We start from the raw sequence: 19331 nt of genomic DNA, 5'->3' as shown, positions 1-19331 counted from the left end.
ATAGCAATAGTAACGTCAGCTTCAGTATAGGTCTTTAGAGCTTGGCGTTGTTGAGACATTACGCGTTGTTATTACGAAGGTGAGGTACTAGGATTTCGTGGGGCGCACACTGGGGTGGGGCGCACACTGGTGATACACGTTAAGCGGTAGGATCTATAAGAATGGGATAGAAGCGGATTGACGGCCGAGATGGGATTGAAGAGTCAGACAGAGTAAGTATGGCGGATTCATAGGCATCCGTATGTACATAGCTGCGTACGTTTCTGCGTTCTTGAAAGGGGCCGCGTAGCTGCACGGGGATTCCCCAAGCTATAACTGGTTGATTTGTTTTGTTGGAGTGAATGGTCGCGATAAAGTAACTTCCAGACAGGTACTCAGTGTGACAGAAGCCCGGTGACAGATAAGTGCAAATACTATGTAGCCAGAAAGGTGTCCAGTGTTGTAGATTGTAAAATGAGATTATAGTGTTCAAAGATATGCCAACTAAGATCGGTATATAATGCGACAGCTTTGGCCCCTCAAGGGTAAGCTGTACGAATAATTGGTAGAAAGAACATGGCAGCATACTTGTAAGAAGAAATGTTACAATAGAAAGAAGATTAAGGGAAAGAAAGATAGGAGATTATATAAACCAGAAGGACGGGCGAAGAACATGAGATTTATACGCATTCATGCGCTGTGCGGTGCTGTGTGCTCTCAGTACGACTATGGTTCGCTGGTTTGATGCCTGTGCTGCTACCACAGCTGACGACTAATCAATGAGCATACGTCCATTAACAACCTATATCATTGGTACAACAATACGTAGAGGCTGTACAGAGGTTTCAAAGTGAAGTCCTCCCGGAAAAGACAAAGTCGAGGTCGACACCCCTTGCTTGGGTTGATGTCTTGACTGCAAAATCTTCATTTCTAGTATGCTGATGGTCACAGGCGAGGAGAAATCGCATAATCCTTCTCAAGACACGATATGATGATATATTATGTATAGGCGAAGCAGATTCTCTTTGGTGTATGTACTCAAAATAACGCATTGAGAATGGTCGCAAAGCAGCATGATTCATAGTCTCGAACGCTGTCAAGCGAGTGGATCGGGCCTTTTTTTTATTACAAAAAACACCATTACCACCCCCCAAGCCAGGACTGGTGGATGCAACAGCCCTCATTCGCCTTTCGCTCCACCCATATATATGCGCGTCAACGGTCGGCCTACATACTTCTGACCATATAAAAATGCCATCCAGTCACAGGTATATGTATCACTTTCTACCATGATTGAGTCTTGACTATTATTCCTAAACTTCGCGCGTCATGTCGGGATTCATTGTTCACAACACAATCATGTCATAACAATCTAGTCAGCTGTGCACCAACGCCTACGGCCTGATCGGAAATCTTTTACACGCAAAACGTTTCATTAATCTGCCCAGGATTGGGATTGGGGTTGTAGTGCGTAATCTCATATATTCGGTGGCCATTGATATATCGAGTCCAGCAATTGGTGCAGCATCGTGTATGTCTAATAATTGCAGCGTGTGCAAGTAGATACGAAGATTTAGGTATGGCTATGAGGAAGATATTCTGGCACTGTATCGGTGGCGAGCCAAGGTAGAGAATAGTTCAGTCAGTGTAAAAAGCATTGGTTCCCTTGGCTGTGATTTCCTGGTCGCCTACAATACGCGTGAAAACGACACCACTGGTAGTAGCTGCGGGATAAATGTAAGTCAATGCGGGGGCGGACACTGTAGCTTTAGAAGCGGCGAAAGATTTCGTGAACAGTCCAATTAAAGATGAAATTGCAGCATCACCTCAAGGGGGCGTATCAGTGTCGCATGATATGGTATGGATGGAAAATGGAAAGGGGGCGCATGGTTGATGTGGTGAGATAGGCAGAAAAGACGGAGGTTCTATAGAGTATGTTGTAGCACTTGCTCATAGCAGCGCTTTGCAGTGGTTCAGTTGTTGCATGAACTGCGGATCGCCAATACAGAGAATCCGCAAAGCTCAATCCAGCTCAGCAAGGATACACCAACCTGTCGCAGATGGGCCAACATTCAGCATCACCGTCAAAGCCACAACGGTTCCAAAGCCATGCTACTGAAGCAACTGGATCTCTGAGATCACGAAAATCCCATATTCACATTTACGTCCATGTACGAACATCGAGTCCTTGCGCAGATAAATGTATTCTCGACTTGCCTCTAAAGAGATGATGAATATCAAGCCGAATAGAGACCATTGATTTCATCCTGATATATACAGTGATACCCCGGTCCCTACTTGGTCTCATGCTCGGGTGTGATGGCAAATGTAGGTCGAACAAATCTGTATCCGTGCAGTTAGCCAATGCTCGTGCAAGCACCACAGGCCCGTTCGACACATACCTGTCGCTGTGATAGACTTTTGTCTCTGTGCCCAACAGTTGCTTCTCCCTAGCCTTGTCGGCCAGATATCTTCGCACTTGGTCACGGTCTTCCTCTGCTTGTAGTGCTGGGATAAGGTGTATCCGCGCCCACATCTTCTCGCGCGCGAGTTCGCTGTCAGATGTCAGCATTTCGTACCGAGCCATGTAATCGCCAATCTGTGTTTTCAGGAGAATGCCGCGTACTTGTGCTCCCTGATACCCTGGCCAACCCTCCAGAATCCATATGTCATGAGTGCCGCGGTTCCGATAATGTATGCGGCGGGACGGAAGCCTCGAACAGGCAAGTTGCGCTTGTACTGGACGGGGCTATAGCCGCCCTGTGGCGGCATATCCTGCGGCATGATGGGCGGTCGTGTTCGTGGTTCAATTGGTGTTGGAAGGGTATCGTGAATGCGGAGACGTCAACTGAGGTTCCAGCTCGGGACACTGCCATGACCAGGGCTTGGCTTGGCGCGCTAAGATGTGAGCGAGCATAATTTTGTCGACGCTGAGTGGGTGGGCGTCTTTACGACAGATTTTCAACCTTTGACTAAAAACTGCAAAAAGATGGATTCAGAGGAGCGGCCTGCAAAGATGCGCAAGTTGGATGTTGCAAGTGGTGATGAAATGATCAAAGACGCACCCGCAGTCACGACACCCACAGAACATGTCTTGACGAACACGGAGAATGAGGGAACAGTTGGTAGCGCTGAATCTTCAATTGAAGCAGTTACTGAGAAGGAAGGTGGAGAGCCAAAGTTATCGAAGAACCAACTCAAGAAGCAACGGCGGCACGAACGCTGGGAAGCGGGGCGAGAAGATCGTAAATTGAAGCGAAAAGAGAAGGTCAAAGAAAAGAAAGAGCGGCGAAGAGAGGCTTTGGCACAGATGCCAGTAGATGAAAATGGCAACAAACCAAGGTTGCTGCCAGCACGTCCGCCCAGGCATTCGGCAGGACCTGGAAAGCAGGTACCCATCACTGTCATCTTCGACTGCGACTTTGAGGAGCTCATGTACGACAATGAACTTAAGAGCTTGGGCTTGCAGATTACGAGATGCTATAGTGACAACCGAAAGGCAGACTTCAGAGCGCATTTAGCACTAAGTAGCTTTGGAGGCAAGATGAAGGAGCGTTTCGATGGTATTCTCGCGAAGCAATATACCAGCTGGAAAGGCTTTCGATTCTTTGAGGAAGACTTTGTGGAAGTGGCAGAGAAGGCGAAAGAATGGATGGCCGGACCAGAAGGAGGGGAGGTGGCTGGCGCATTGAAAGCCTCTGTAGGAGCGGGTAATTCCGGTGAACAAGAAAGCACAGGAGATGAAGAAGGAGAAGGAGAAGGAGAGATTATCTACCTTTCATCTGAGTCGGACGAGATCCTAACACACCTCAAGCCAAACAGCACGTACATCATTGGGGGTCTAGTGGACAAGAACCGGCACAAAGGCGTCTGCCACAAGCGAGCTGTCAGTCGTGGCATCAAGACGGCAAAGCTGCCTATTGGTCAATATTTGGAAATGAAGAGTCGGCAAGTCCTGGTCACGAATCACGTTTTGGAGATTATGCTCAAATGGATGGAGTTTGGGGATTGGGGCAAGGCTTTTATGGCTGTCATGCCAGAGAGAAAAGGCGCCAAGTTGAAGAGTGATATGGAGAATGGAGAGGATGTAGGAACTGCTGCAGACGACGGGAAAGAGGCCGGAGATTATGAGCTTGCGGATGCGGATGCGGATGCGGCGGAAGAGGCAGAAACAGTGAACGAGCAACCTATGACAGAACCCGCTAAGGCTACATAAGGATTCTCTATGGATAAAGGCACTTGCCCATGGTGTGGCAAGTAGATAGAGCTAGTTGACACACACACACACGGGGATGCCAATTAAGGTAGCAGTCAAAGCAAAGTGGTGTATTGATTGCACTGCATGCTGACAGAAGTGGGGGGGGGGGCAACATGGCTGGGCCCCAATGCCCAAGTCTCTATCAAGTGGAATGTCAAGTGAGGGAGGAGAGAGTACTTAGCAGTGTTTCTTGGAAGCATGGCTTTCCGCGATTCCGGGCTTCCCCATTTGCATCCAATGCCCCCATGCAATGCAAAAGTTAACCCGGTTCCCCATGGACGGCCCAAGCACAAGGTCAGCCTTAGCGGGTAGCGGGAACCAAGCTTTCCACCGGCCTACTAGCGCGCTCTCGCAGCTTCACATCAAGGAAGCAGAGAGGCGCGCAACCATTAAGCATGCATCCCCGTATCGTAGCTCGCTGTCACTGGCTTCCAGCGTAGCTCCCAACATGTATCAGCCCATCCACACCCCAAGACGATGCTTATGTAACACACACCCCCCTTGCATATCGTGTGAGGCTCCAGACGGCCGTCAGCCCACTAGTTTTCCGCAACGTCACAGCTGCTCTGACCTACGCTCACCCCAGCACACCACTTCCAACACTTGACCCACATTAATCCAGGCACACTGCTACAACTGCTGCTACCCGCCAGTCATGTCGCATGCACAGGAAACCCCGTCGTCTCCACCTTTGCGCTCCTCATCCTCCCAAACATCGCCGCCACCAAATCGTGCCACTCCAAATCGCTCTTCGTCCTACTTCACATACCCGGTCTCATATGCCGTCTCAGGCATCCTGCGGCGATTGAATACCGAGTCCAGTCCGAACTCAGGACCCCACTCAAAATCCGACAGCAACAGCAACCGAAATAGCATAGGCAGGCTACCAGCACAGCTGCAGTCCACTGCCTCTGCCCTCTCCCACTCCCTCGCGAGCCTCGTCTCCTCCGATTCCGCAGACATGAACTCCGTCTTCCAACCCACACACCGCATAGCGAGCCCTTTCCAACCGCCGCCGTTGACACCACTCAGTCTAAAGGGGTGGAGAAGTGGAATGCGAGAGAATGGCAAGCTCCTAAGCAAAGCGCTGGCAGAAGAAATTAGGCTGCTCCTGCCACCAAGGCTACAACTCGTAGACGAATGGAGCCTGGCGTACAGTCTGGAGCAGAATGGTGTGAGCTTAGCGACTCTTTACAAAGAGGCTGACGAATACCGGGGGAGGAGAGGCGGCTTCGTGCTCGTGGTCAGAGATGGTAGCGGAGGCGTAAGTCACCCAGCATTCCCTGAGTAGAAAACAGTACTGATATGTTACGACAGACCTTCGGCGCCTATCTCTCAGACGCACCCCACCCCTCTTCGTCATTTTATGGCAACGGCGAATGCTTTCTCTGGCGCGCTCACGTTCTTGCTGGTCTCCCAGATCTGCAATTGAATCTCCCACCACCTCCCTCGGAAGATACAACGAATGCTGTTCGCATGACAACCATATCATCACCAAAGACAAAAGCCGATAAGTTGGCTCTATCAGAGAATGGCCCGGCGACCAGAAGTGGCGCAAGTACACCAGAGAGAATCAGATTCAAGGCATTTCCCTATAGCGGAGTGAATGACTACATGATCTTCTGTGAACATAGCTACCTAAGTGTTGGCGGAGGGTAAGCTGACATGTGCTGTCCATTGCGAACGGCAATACTGACAGTATCGCAGTGATGGCCACTACGGCCTATGGCTAGATGATAATCTCGAGAACGGTGTGTCGGACACATGTCCAACATTTGGAAACGAACCACTCAGCGACGAGGGCAAGAAATTTGAGGTCCTGGGCGTCGAACTCTGGTACATTGGTGTTTGAACATCACTTCGACTTGTCTTTACTCAGAATGATGCCCGGCGTCATGCTCGTACTGGCAGCATCTTGACCCGACGCATGAAAACCGAAAGAGTCTTCCATGGCTATGCAAGAATTGCGGAAGTTCGACCTTGTTTCACTGATCACGTGAGGTAGGAACTATGAGATACCCGATGAAATGTTTCACTTACCATTCATCAACTTTGGCCGGATCAGCACGTGTGTATCATTATTGATACCCTTGATTCTCATCTATTGTGTAGCACTCTCTCAACGCATGCGGCCATTCACGATCCTCCTTACTACAACCTGCTTTTGTTACGACAGCGTGTTGGCTTCATGACCTCGGTTCTTACCAACACTGGTACTATGCGTTCATCATGAGAGCAATAGCTTCGCTATCGCCCACCGAGACGGCCCTTGCAAGAGCTACAGTGCAACAGAGGAGATGGGAGGTTCAATCAACAAAGCTTTTGTTCATGCGGTCGACAACTACGACTTCGAATTACTCGGGACTTGGAAAGTGTCACACATATTTCAGGACGCTTACTTTGAAAGTCCTGTAGTTGTTGAACGGTTGTCTTTTTTTGCAGAGTTTGAAACCAACTGATTTGAATCAACTTACATTGGTGGTGCTCTTCAAGAATACAGCATAGATTTTATGAGCGATTTCAACATGAACGCATGACCTGTGAATCGAGATGCTAGAGATTTGCAAGAACCTAGTCAATCGAAAAACCCCAATTCACCGTGATTGCTCGTACCAGCCTAGTGCCTTGGCACAACCTGAAAGTAGTAATTTGCCCCTATGGTCTTCATACAATGCTCTCACCGGGATTCACGATTCACCAGTAACAAATGATCTACCAGAGGTCTCACTTTCACACCGTCGGTTAGGTTATAGCTTTCCCCACATATACTCTGTTTCTTTCCATTACCCGCTGTCATCATCTACGACATTTCCCCCTACAAAGATGGCACATACTAGGTCTCAAGATACTTCTAGAAAGCTGCGATCAATCAGGTATTCCCATATATCTTTGTGTCACGGGTCAATCGGATGCTGATATCTACAAGTGTCGGCAACAGGATTGTTCATTTCAAGGTCTCCAATATAGAACGACGCTTCAGTGTCCACGAAGGTACCCACTCAAACTCCATCACACCAAAATCTTGTCTTCAAGCTAATGAACCCCTACAATCTAGATCTTATATGCAAGAGCTCAAAATTCTTCAAAGATCATCTCCAAAAACGTCGCAAACGCATGTCCTCAACCGACGAATGCTGCATCTGTACCGATGTCCTCGATCCCGTCGTCAAAGACATCTCTTTCTGCACCGACTGCGGCCAGAATTTCCATGAATCATGCATAGAGAATTGGAAGAATTATCGAAGCACCGCTAGGAGAAGGAACTCTCCAGCAAACTGTCCAATGTGCCGTGCCAGCTGGAAGACGGACTCACCCCTGTCCAATCTCGATGTAGAGACTGAACTCGATGTCGAGGCTGTGCAGATTTATTTGGACTGGGTATACACATCTGAATTGATGATTCCGGCAATCTCGCCAGAGTCTGAAGCTTACAAGCTCATTAAGCTTAACCTCATGGCTGTTGGCGATGCCTTCAAAGACCGCAGGTTCAAGTCTCAAGTCCGGGATCTATTCTTCGTTCAACAGGACACATTCTTTCGAAGGGAAAGCGCAAATTTGGCTTCCGCGGATCGGGAAGCCTACAATGAGATGCAGACGTTCTTATGGCTGATCGGCTCACAGTCCAAGTGAAAGCCCGTCACGCATATCAATGAGGCTAGAGATCTTTGGAAGAAGTTCATCGAAGAATTCATTCGCTCGAATGAAGTGTAGGAATAAATTTCACTGGAGGTGCATACGCGCTGATTACATCTCTTTTGGCGACCAGCACATGTATCATCAAGAGATTCAAGCGTATCCTCTTCTTCTCCAACTGAAGATGATGCAATGGAAAAGTTTTGTAGCATCATTGTTCTATATGTTTTTGCAACCTTTGGCTTTCCATAGGTATAGTACTCGGAAGCAAGATTGCCTACCATCCTCGAGTTTGAAGTAAACGAAAGAGATAACGGAGAGCTTGCTGTAATTACTTGGCACGATTATTCCTGAATTTAACAAAGTGATTTATGTGTCATGACATGGTGCCTCTGTGAGACTGGCTGCAACATTTTTCAAACTTTGTAGCTTGAACTCTATTTTACTGTATTGAGAGAAGGAGTCGCTACAATTACCAGTAGACTATCGGCGCCCTTACCTGCAAATGTGAAGGCTCTTAATCTTGTTGCCACGGAGGTATATAAGTATTGTCTCCCTCGTTCTTTCCTTCCTTCCTTCCACCTTTCATCCGCTTGACAACTTCCCAAATTTGTGTATGCTGTATCAAACCATAGCCTTTAAAACCAATACGTTGCGCCATCGGTGTGGAAAAGAGATATCCACTCAGTACCAAGCAAGAGAATCATGAAGTAAGTTGAATCTCCAATTGAGCTATCCAAATTTGAGTCACAGCAAATACAACCCCATATCGTTGCAATATGATAAGAGGCAAAAGGAAATTAATTCCCAGTCAGGCATGGTCAGGGAATTGTACGATTGCGTTTCCCTGGGTCGACCAAGACATTCGCTATACACACAGACCTGCTTTGCGCCCGCTCAAGATTCTTTTGTCGGAAGTTCCAACCAAGAAGACAAGATATTGAGGGCAACTGCTCAATTTTCCGTAGAGGTCTAGATCTTGATGTTCAAGATATTACATTCTGCAATAGTTGTGGGGGAAATTTTCATCTCGGCTGCATCACTCGATGGAAGCGTCAGCCGGCCGAAGGAGGGCCTGCACCATGTCCATTATGCCGACAACAATGGAGTGAGCACAAACCCTACCAATGGGCGTTATTGCACGAATTTTACGAGTATTCTTTTGAGATATATTACGATTGGCTTTACACTCGCCTCATCAACCGTGGAGAAGATCTCGAAGAAGGAGTAGGAGATGACGATGATGATGATTGTGGTGTGTACAAAAGGGAAGGAACTGTCTTAGATCTCTTCCAGACGTATTTAATTGGAATTCAAGTTTAGGATGAGCACTTTTGCAGGGGGGTGGTTGATATGATTGTCAAACAGGCGATCGGCGGGTTGGCCGTGAGAGGAAAATATCTCGCACTCTTATATGACGAATATTCAACAACTCGCCTTAGACAACTAGTGGTAGAGTTGTACATTGACATTGGGACGAAAAAGGGAGATCGGGATGAATTTGGGTCATGGGCTACCGAATCACTGGCAAAATTCTTCCAGGATGTGGCAATGGCTTCTCTCGGAATCTATGCGGACAGGGAAACCAAGCGGATTACAGATGAGATTAAGGAATTGATAAGTCTAGCAAGGGGAGATAGTATGGATGTCAAGAGAGAATGATTTCAACCCTCATACACATGTAAGGCTCTCAAAAAATAACTTATTTACGACATACTAACACAGAGACAACAGGAAAGGCAAAGGCTCGGGACATCCAGTTGCTCATTACTGTGTCTCAAGGCTTCCGACACACACAAAGAAGCGATTGATTTTCACTTCGAGTACATGAATCTCTCCCCCATTTTTCTTTCCTTATATGGTACGATCAAGAGCGGCTGAGCGGCTGAGCGGCTTCAAACCATCTTGTGCATTCCCACCATTGCGATTCCATATTTCCTTCAACATTTCCTATTTCATGCTTTCCACATGCTCCTTCAACACGAAATCTGCTGCTCAATTTGCCCGTAAATCATGCATCAGATGCATCACTCAGTTCCTGAAACTTAATATTCTCTAGTAAGCTTTTTTTAATGGATACATCTCTTTATGGAAGAAAATATCTGCGTCGTGATTCCATCTAGCATTTCGATGCCATAATCAGTAATTTCTCTATTCAGCGATAACACAGCATTCATTGTATGAATAGCATTCGGGCAGAGGGTTTACAAAGCACCATCTTATATATCCCTTCGTATCAGCGACACTAATGTTTCACGTGTCAGAGATGTGTGTACCAAAGTGAGGTTTGCATCATTAGTTCTCAGAATTGAATACAACTAGCGTGTCGAGCGGACATTTCATCTATTCTCGGAGTATTAGATTCGCTTGGCATATCAAGTTCACAAAGCGAGACAAGATGTCCTTTGCTATCAATGGCGGAGTAGAATCAATGACAGGTATCTCTACGTCTATACGCTTCTAATGAATTACAGATGACATCCCATGTACATTCTCAACTCCCATACCATTATCTCGTTACCGCTACCTCATCCTCATTACGCCGCGACCCTCGTAGCCTGCTCACCCGCCCTGACAATACCCAAGCCTCTAACATCCTTGGCCGCCCGCTCCGCACTCGATTTCCAGACCTCTACTTCTTGGCCCCCGCGCAGAATACCTACTCTCATCGTTGACAGCAGGTTATGCGCTGCATTTGAATGTTCATACACGCCCCCGTTGAATACAGCGGTTGCATCTTTCCCAATTACCGATTTGATAAGCGTCTTACCGCCGGGGTGATCGGCGATAAAAGGCGAGACGTCGTGGATGACACCAGCGATGGCGACCAGTGCAGCGCCGTTTGCAGAAGCTTGGGCTTGAAAGTCGTCCCAGGAGAGGACAGGCAGCTGGGAGAGTGGGGTGCCCCAGTCGAGTGCTGCGCGTTTCTTGTCCACGGCTTTTTGCTGTTGTTGGAGACGACCTTTTTCGATTTCATTGGCACGGAACGTCTTCAGGTCTTGAGTTAGTGGGAAGAAGGGGATTTTGGACATGCCCCAGATCAGCCATTTGGTAGGATCGTATTGGTACCACAAAATGGCGTTACCTGGAATTGGTTAGACATGGGCTTTACATTTTTCTTTTGGTGGCCAGACTTACGGTAGTCGCTAGGAAATTCGTGGTGAAAGTTGTGGTAGCCTTCTCCCATGGTAACAAGAGCAGTAAACACATGATCTCTAGGGCTCCTTCGGTCATCAAACGGTTGCTCTCCAAGATAGTGTGCCAACGAATTGACGCAGAATGTTGCTTGCTGAACGAGACACGCCCGGATGATGCCTGCGTAAACAAGACCTCCCCACCAGTCTCCCCATCCCAAGCCGGCGACTAAGGCAGGAAAGATCCATGCGGTAAAAATAAGAATCTTGCCATAATGTCTGTGTTGAAAAACGACAATGGCGTCATTGTCCAGGTCAGAAATGTCCGTACGTCCCTTCACTTTAGGGTCCGTGTTCAAGACCATCCATCCAATATGGGAGAAGAGTAAACCCCGCATGACCGAGTATGGGTCTTTCATGGTATCTGTCCAACGATGGTGAGCGCGGTGATTGGCGCTCCACCAGCGTATGCTTCCCTGGATGGCTCCGGCTCCTACGAATGCGAGAAAAAGGCGCAGAGGAAGACGCGCAGAATAACAGCGGTGACTCCATAATCTATGATAACCGCCCGTGATACCAAATGCGGTCGTGGCATAGTAAATGATGCTCCATAGCAGTGTAGGACGGGTGAGGGGAGTGGAGAGGGAAAGATAGAGGCCATAGGTTGGGATGAGGACGACCAGCGTCGTATTCAGCCAATTGATCTTCTTATGCCAGTTTTGCAGGGTTACAGGCTGGGTTGATATATGTGGCTGTGTTGTTGGTGTTGAAGGCACAGCCACTTGTGGGTCTGATGCGGCCATCGTGGTGGGTGGTCTCAATGAGGCGAAGAGCGTGCAGGAACAAGACAGCGTAATCGTGCATGTACTCCAGGTACATACATATATGCACCTTCTACCGCGTCATCCGGAACCCTCCGAGCACACCAAACCATGTTGGCAAAAAACGTAGGCAGAAACATGGATACATGTACGTGTCCAGCTCAAGCGTCGGGGCAACTAGTTCAATGTTCCAGCGTGAAAACCGCGCGGCAGCCGCAACGGATTTCTCGGGCGATACCTCGCTCTCTCGTGTTGATTATGATTGGTTGGAAGAAAGGAAAGGATTGGTCGATGAAGTTTACATTGCCATGAGCGGTTAGAAGCCTGCAGGAACAAGGCCCTTTGTCGGCTTAATGATGACCAAATTGTTCTTTGAGAATGCGGATTGTGGGCGGTATGCGATGAGGCTTAGCGGGGACCTCAAGTCACACATCACATGTCAAAGTCAGGCCTCCCTTGTATAGCCACGAAGGAACATGGCTATCCTCATGAAGTGATTTGAGGTTCTATCCGAATCCATTGATGCTCTCGGGTGCGAGAGAGAATTGCCGTTTTCGGTAAGGTAGTGAGCATTTCGGAACGACAAGAGTTCCGAATGTTAAGAGTAAGAGCATAGTACCAAGCATCATTACTTGACTTGTTTTATATGTATTTTCTATGTAGTGTATCATATCGATTATCTCAGACAATAATAGCAGGTCACTCTCAACCTGCCGGCATTGGGTATTAAAAAAACTGACTTTGTAGTCAAAGTGAAAATTGTGTTGGTAATACTACCAAAACCTCTGAACGGGTATATGCACACTAGGCACACTTCCATGGGGTACGGCAATCAAAATACAGTTGTGACGAAGGCAGCAAGCGGCATACACATCTTATACAGCACAGCTTACTCGGAAACGTGAACCAATTGAACAGCAGAACAAAGGGTATCTTTTCTCTCTACTTCTTCGAAGAGACCTCCTCCCACTGTACACCAACCCATTCTTCTACATATCCCAATTCGCCTTCTGGGACGTCGTTGGGTTTGCAGTCCTTACTGCAGACAGCCATGATTATAGTGCCCCATTCCATACCGTCGAGAGTCATTTCTTCAGCCTCCAGCTCAGCAATGGCATGCGGTGTCAGCTGAACCTCAAATACTCTGTCTGCACCGCACGTCTGGCAGCGAGGGAAACCCGATCCGCCCTTTGAGCCCGTTGTGATGACTTTGGCATTGGAGGACGGTCCATTCTCTGAGTGAGCTGCCAGAGCTTTTCCAACAGCGTCGCTATCGCTGTACAGCAATGGCTTGCCCTTGAACTCATAACGTAAGACCTGCTCTGCATTCTCGCCCACGCGGTCTGCGAACTTCTGGAATGTCCTGTCCATGGATGATTCAAAGACCTCCTTGTCTTCTTTACCTCCTCCAGTGCCACCGCTACCTTCGCCATCTACCTCCATGCGCACATTTGCCGGGATTGTTGGCGCTGATGGAATGTCTAGTGTCTCGTACTCGGCATCCAGGTGGTAGTGTGGGAACGGTGTGGGGAAGGCAGAGTCTGCTGGCCAGGGCTCGTGTGGCCGTGGAGGCTGTTGTTCAGCAGGAGGTGGAGATGAGATGCGCGCTTTGGATGCAAAGGTCTCTGGGAGGGTTGTGGACGCCTCATCCCTGTTCTTCTCGGATGCGATGGCTTGTACAGCCGGTGCCGACGCCGGGGCGCCAAAGGGGTTCGCGCTTCCTGACTGCGAAGAGAAGGGGTTTGCTGCTCCAGTACCCGGCTTGGAAGAGAAAGGGTTGGAGAAAGGATTTGCAGATGCTGAAGCGCCTGCCCCATTTTGCACACCAAAGAGCGACTCGCCTATCCTGGGCTGTGGCTTCTCTTCCAGCTTTTCCTCTTTCTTCTCGATTTTGGCAGCGGGGATCTTGTTGGTGGCGCCCTTTGCGACGCGCACGCCACGGATGCCCCTCACACTGCCCTCTTTTCTTCTGCATGTCTTGCGCCGGCACGTCCAGATGTATAATCGCCGCTCGTGGCCAGGGAAGGTATCGGGCATGTCGCCGTTGAGCTCAAGCAAAAGACTGAGGAGACCGTTACAGACTTTACACTTGGCTAGGGCGCCTGAAGGCGCAGTCTTGTCATCGATCCAACTCTATTGCACGGCTTAGTGACAGACTTTTGCACGGTGCATCGGTGCCATGCGTACCGGAGTGCCTCCAAGATGAGAGATTGTGTCGCTCGTGACCTCCTTGGCGGCATACCCGAGGAGAACATTGGTCTCGGTGTAGTCATCACCGCCATCGGACGAATCACTGTCATATGGCGCTGCCATGGTGTGTATGTGGGTGTGATGTATGCTCAGCGCGTGTGGAAGAATGATTTGGCGGGGTCTAACTTTTTTGAAGGATGACGCGGGGCTGCGTGGTGGTCAGTGCCCGCCCGTCTCGCACTGTGCGAAATTGAACCCAGCCTGCTACACCAACGCCTCGTCGCTCATCCACACCAACCACCATGGGCGCCCCTTTCGACTTCGCGCCTGAGCGGCCGGATCACATGCAGCAGATCCTCGATGGCCTGGATCGCTACAACCCAGAGACGACTGGCGTCTTCCAGGACTATGTCATGCAGCAATGCGAAAACCAGACATACGACTGCTACGCCAACCTCGCCCTGCTGAAGCTGTACGTGTCTTCCTTCTCCTTCTCTACTCTACAGCTACAAGATGAACAAACAACCACAACGTTTCCTATTACCCGAGGTGTCGGAGTCTGAATCGCTCCGCCCGCTGAAGTTTTATTATTAGCTCTATCTGACAGCTTCTTCCCCTCCATTGTTGATGCCCGCCACTTCCGCCATTGCCTGTTGCTAACAACTATGCACCAGCTACCAGTTCAACCCCCACCTTGCCCGCGACGAGACCATCACCAACATTCTCGTCAAGGCTCTGACCGTGTTTCCGAGCCCCGACTTCTCTCTGGGTCTCTCACTCCTTCCTCCACATGTCCTGGCTCCTCTGTCATCCTCGTCACACAATCCAGCAGCTGGCGATGCCCCTCTTTCAGAAGCCGTCCAGAAGCTCAACGAGCTGAGAAACCTGCTCGAAGGCGCTGATTACGCCACCTTCTGGTCCACGTTAGACTCTGACGACCTCTACGCCGACTTGATTGCCGACGTCTCTGGCTTTGAGGAGCTCATGCGCGTACGCATTGCCGCCACTGTCAGCCAGGCAATACGCGAGGTTGACCGTAGCATCCTCGAGTCGTGGTTGAACCTCTCTGGAAGCGAATTCGACCACTTTGTTGGTAGCGTATGTGGATGGAATCTCGACGGTGACAAGATCAAGGTGCCCATCAACAAGGACAACGAAGCTAAGGGCACTGTTGTCCGTGAAAACGTCAAATTTGACCGTAAGTTCATATCCATACAGGCTCGGTGAGGCTCTGCTAACATGGGCGCAGAATTTGCAAGGGTTATCAAGAGGGCGTATGAGCAGCCAGCATGAGCAATACGATAGCGAACATGATGACATGAGACTATGGATGGCACGGTCGGCGTTAGAGGCGGACATCAGAGCTACATCGGCATGCCACGGCGGCATGCCAGTCATTCTGGATAGCAATGCAGGAATGGCTTGAGATGGCTTACCATATACCCCCAAAAAGTACACTGCCATCCCAGCAAGCAGTCTGTAGGAGGTAACGTGCAAAGGATGCGCTATGTCTGGACAAGACACCCGCGTACGAAATATCATTCAGTTTTTCAGCGTTCACTCAATCGCCTTTGTCTGAACTTCAACAACGTGCTGTATTCTTACTTAAATCTAAAGTGCTATATTATTATACTAAATCTAACCAAAGCCGTAACCTTTTAACTACGCTAGAACGCTCATCACAAACGTCGCAAGCGCAAAGCTCAGGAACCAAGCCTGCGTTCCCAGATGGTTTGCTCCACTGTCCATGACTCCCTTGCCAGTGAACTGGCTGGAACTCTTAGCCGTCGCTGACCCATCTCCACCGTTCAACTGTCCACCTCCAGACACGCTACTTGGATTCGAAGTACTGTCCTGTATACAAAGCGAAGTCCCATTTCCCATGAACATGCGATCCGCGACACTCTTCCAAACCGCGGTAACATCTGTAATCATCTTGGGAGTGAACCACATTCTGCAGTCTGCTGCTTCGTATATGAACTCCAGCGGCACGCCCGACTTGTCGTTGAGCCTCATGTTGTCTTTGAGGTTGACACCGCCTGCAGCCTGGCCTCCATTGTACGCAGAGCGCTTGAGTAGCTGCTCAATGGCCGCCGTCTTGCCAATGTCCATGCCGTCCCATTGCTTCTGCTGGTCAGGCGAGCCCAAGGCATACAGAGCCTGCATGCGGACGATAATTTCGTCCCAGGCGAATACTTGTGCGCCCTTTGTGCCGCCAACGCCCTGCATGGGGCCCGGTTGCGGTCTGCCTCCCACGGCAATTGTGCGGACGGAGCCCTGGTTCTTGAGCAGCTCAGAGACAATGGCGCATGTTGACGAGCACATGCCGTCGTGCAGCATCACCATGTCCTCTGCGCGGAATGGCTGCGGTGTACTTGTTTCATTTGCATTTTCGCCGTAACCAATGACGCTGAAGCCAGTGTATGACGTGCTTACGCTGTCACTGAAGTTGTAACGCAGGATGGGCGTGAACTTGTCATCCACGATATCGACCGGGCCAAATAAATCCTGCCAGCTGGGAATGGCTTTGTTGTTTACATCCAGCGTGTGTTGGTAGTTGAACGGTGCCGACAGGGCGAAGATGTCGCTGTCTGTCGCGTCCGCACCAAGGGCTTCGGTAAAGGCGGTTCGATTGTTTTGCGCATATGTAGTGTTGGCCAGGAAGGAGGAAGTGATGTTTCCAGCGATGTTCAGGGCTTCATTGGCGCGGTACCGTGTTCCACCGTATGGCTCAGCTACTGCTTGTGGATAGACTTGCTTGAAGGTGTCGTAGCCCAGGATCGCATTGCCTCCACCATTGCCGCGCAGGTCAAAGATCATCTTTGTCTTGCCAAGTTGCCTGGACATGCGAATGAAGTTACGCATAGTATTCTGGAAAGCTTGGGGACTTTTTGCTTGGTAAGATGGGATGCTGAGAACAGCGACATCCTATCAAAGTTAGACAAGTACAAAGTGTAACAGTCAGAGCGTACCTGGTATGCCGAGCCGTCAAGAAAGTAACCCCCAACAGCGAGGTCAGGGTTTATCAGCTCAGCTTTGGGATACCCAATATGCGAAGGTTTAGGAGCATTGGCAGGAGTTGAAGGGGTCGTGTTGTTGCTAGGAGGTGTTGCGGGTGGAGCTGCGGGTGGAGCTGCAGATGGAAGTTGAGGTCCACTGCAAAACCTTTGGAAGAATGCGCTCCCACTGTCGACGCCAGTGAAGTTCTTGATGACTACAGCAACGTTCATCTGTGACCAAGTCGTGCCATTTGCAAACTCGAAGGTGGTATTAGGGCCTTGGTATCGGCCAGTACGGAAGGAACCAAGAAAAGTGGTGCCAGAGGCAAGCAGGGCTTGAGAAGGAAATAATGCATTCCATCGAGTGTCGGCGTCGTGAAAGTCGGAAGTAGAAGATACATTCGCAAGGTACTCCTGGGCGTCCATACCGTTGATCTTCATAATAGCTGATGGTGTGAAGGAAGAGGCATTGTTCGCTTTTAGGACATCCCTATATGCGTAGATTTTGGGCAAGGCCATGCCATCAGACGAAACAGATACCAGCTCCGAGCCAGGTGGCCTTTGGAACTGCATTACCGAAGCCAGAATGTCCGGCTGATAGGCAAAGTGGTTGTCATAGGCGCTGGTGAAGAGGTCCATGATGGCTAGCTGAAAATCGTACTCAGTGGCGAAACCTCCAGTCGCAACCCGGGTCCTCATGTTATCGAGTTGACCCATGATATCGACGGGTTGCTCAGTATATGTCGCTGGTGGTTTCTTTAAGAAGGCAAGATTAGATTGCCATTTGACCACCAGCTTAAGATCGTCGATCAGCTGTACGTTTCCTGACTGATCAATGGGAACCGACTGCAGACATTGTAGGCCAAGCTGCGCAGGGACAGTAGGCCGGGCTCCAGAAGGCAGTGCAGCGAGGGCTTTTCCAACGACGGCACATGGTTCTTGTCCGGATGCTGCTGCTGATGGGGTTGTGGAGCTTTGAGTGTTCACCATGCTGTCTGATGCCGCGCTAATGTCACCAACCGCCATCATTGTGTCGACATCCGCCTGTGTCATGACCTCGTCCATATCCAGATCAGGATATTCGGGTACACCATACATCCATGGGTGAGGGTTGGCAGCGGAAAGGCCGCACAGAGCACCAGCCAAAAGCACCGTAGATCGCATCTTTCTAGAGAGGATTAAGATTGTAAGTCTAGAATATCGAGGCCTGTAGCGAGAGTAAAAAGAACTTTGCCTGACAGCTTGGCACCTGAAGCATACGGTATTAGTATTAGGAGAAGCGTGCCAGCACGAATAGGAAAATGAAAGAATTATGAAAGAAACAACGTCTAAAGGCGCATGGTAACGCCAGACAATCGAGATGAGCCCAATTACAATGCCCTGAAAAACGAAGGGGACTGACAAAAGGAGAGTAATAACAGAGGAACAGAAGGACACGGTAAAAACCACATGATGGTGCTGGTATCGTTTCAGCCGCCGTGGTTATCCACATATACTTGGCATGTTTCTAACCTGCTTCGCAAACGACGCTAAGGATAGTCAAGCTACAGTAAACGGCCAGCGTACTGAAGCTTGACTGAATAACTAGACAGTGACAGCATCGGGGACAAGGCAAGATGGGTGTCTGCAGAGGCACGTCGACTGATTTGATAGCATGGCGACGAAAGCTGTGGAGGGATTGGAACACGATATTGGGATTGGAACTACTATACACAGTATAGCGTTATGCACAACTATGGCCATGAGTCGTGTCCAAGTAGGTCGGGTAGTTGCATCGAGGACGCATAGGTGGAGGGCGTTGATGTTGAAACGTTGTCAGCGGGCTGAGACGAATCATTTCGCGAACCCGAGCCTTTGGCGACAGTGGAACATGTACTGCAGCAACACTCGGATGAAACCGGGAGGGCCCAGACTCTGGTACTCGTACACATACTCGCTGTGCGGTGCATCTTTCTGGGGAATCAGGCGGTTGTGGATGTTCCTGGTAGGCGATCCCGCAGTGCGGAGGAGCTCCCTCGCAGCAGTAGCGCGACAGAGACATGAAACGTCATGATGACAAGGTGTCATGCTCTTGGACACGCAGCAGGCCGGCGTTGATCATCTGAGGTGGGCAGGATGGTGACTAAGCGGGTGATGGGCGAAGGGATAGATAGAAGAATGATACACGAGCGGGCCGGTGAATGGACAGAAGATGCTTCGACCTGTGTGGTGCTGGTCACATGCAGTTAGCTCGCAGCGGTGGCTGCGTGGCTTGGCAGTGGGGCTTAGACCGCCATGGGGCGCCCCTGTTGGCCGTGTTGGTGTGCAGGTGCACTCG

General features: G+C 49.7%; 8 protein-coding genes across 8 annotated transcripts; 4 read left to right on the top strand and 4 right to left on the bottom strand.

Moving 5' to 3' along the window:
- Positions 1 to 2273: 2273 nt before the first annotated feature.
- On the bottom strand, positions 2274 to 2763 carry COCMIDRAFT_100210 (uncharacterized protein; the record flags this gene model as incomplete). Its single annotated transcript, XM_007691634.1, has 3 exons — positions 2274 to 2322; positions 2382 to 2534; positions 2606 to 2763. 3 exons carry the CDS (start codon positions 2761 to 2763, stop codon positions 2274 to 2276), a joined length of 360 nt encoding a protein of 119 aa, XP_007689824.1.
- A 205-nt stretch (positions 2764 to 2968) lies between these two features.
- On the top strand, positions 2969 to 4141 carry COCMIDRAFT_65186 (uncharacterized protein; the record flags this gene model as incomplete). Its single annotated transcript, XM_007691633.1, has 1 exon — positions 2969 to 4141. A coding segment is annotated over one exon (1173 nt), but the record flags the coding sequence as incomplete, so codon positions are not given.
- A 751-nt stretch (positions 4142 to 4892) lies between these two features.
- COCMIDRAFT_27889 (uncharacterized protein) lies at positions 4893 to 6089 on the top strand (the record flags this gene model as incomplete). Its single annotated transcript, XM_007691607.1, has 3 exons — positions 4893 to 5501; positions 5555 to 5892; positions 5945 to 6089. 3 exons carry the CDS (start codon positions 4893 to 4895, stop codon positions 6087 to 6089), a joined length of 1092 nt encoding a protein of 363 aa, XP_007689797.1.
- Positions 6090 to 7273: 1184 nt separating this feature from the next.
- COCMIDRAFT_27888 (uncharacterized protein) lies at positions 7274 to 7867 on the top strand (the record flags this gene model as incomplete). The annotated part of the gene is made up of 1 exon (XM_007691606.1): positions 7274 to 7867. The coding sequence occupies one exon, from the start codon at positions 7274 to 7276 to the stop codon at positions 7865 to 7867; it is 594 nt and encodes a 197-aa protein (XP_007689796.1).
- Positions 7868 to 10407: 2540 nt separating this feature from the next.
- On the bottom strand, positions 10408 to 11807 carry COCMIDRAFT_100225 (uncharacterized protein; the record flags this gene model as incomplete). The annotated part of the gene is made up of 2 exons (XM_007691632.1): positions 10408 to 10955; positions 11009 to 11807. The coding sequence occupies 2 exons, from the start codon at positions 11805 to 11807 to the stop codon at positions 10408 to 10410; spliced, it is 1347 nt and encodes a 448-aa protein (XP_007689822.1).
- Positions 11808 to 12767: 960 nt separating this feature from the next.
- COCMIDRAFT_100193 (uncharacterized protein) lies at positions 12768 to 14138 on the bottom strand (the record flags this gene model as incomplete). Its single annotated transcript, XM_007691631.1, has 2 exons — positions 12768 to 13958; positions 14013 to 14138. 2 exons carry the CDS (start codon positions 14136 to 14138, stop codon positions 12768 to 12770), a joined length of 1317 nt encoding a protein of 438 aa, XP_007689821.1.
- Positions 14139 to 14317: 179 nt separating this feature from the next.
- Positions 14318 to 15308, top strand: COCMIDRAFT_6925 (uncharacterized protein; the record flags this gene model as incomplete). Its single annotated transcript, XM_007691603.1, has 3 exons — positions 14318 to 14487; positions 14690 to 15213; positions 15265 to 15308. 3 exons carry the CDS (start codon positions 14318 to 14320, stop codon positions 15306 to 15308), a joined length of 738 nt encoding a protein of 245 aa, XP_007689793.1.
- A 369-nt stretch (positions 15309 to 15677) lies between these two features.
- Positions 15678 to 18178, bottom strand: COCMIDRAFT_27884 (uncharacterized protein; the record flags this gene model as incomplete). Its single annotated transcript, XM_007691605.1, has 2 exons — positions 15678 to 16943; positions 16988 to 18178. The coding sequence occupies 2 exons, from the start codon at positions 18176 to 18178 to the stop codon at positions 15678 to 15680; spliced, it is 2457 nt and encodes an 818-aa protein (XP_007689795.1).
- Between the last annotated feature and the right edge of the window lie 1153 nt (positions 18179 to 19331).

The sequence above is a fragment of the Bipolaris oryzae genome, assembly GCF_000523455.1.
Source record: "Bipolaris oryzae ATCC 44560 unplaced genomic scaffold scaffold_104, whole genome shotgun sequence".
Taxonomy (NCBI): Eukaryota; Fungi; Ascomycota; class Dothideomycetes; order Pleosporales; family Pleosporaceae; genus Bipolaris; species Bipolaris oryzae.
Note: the sequence above shows the minus strand (reverse complement) of the source record. Positions and strands in the feature narration are given on the sequence as shown.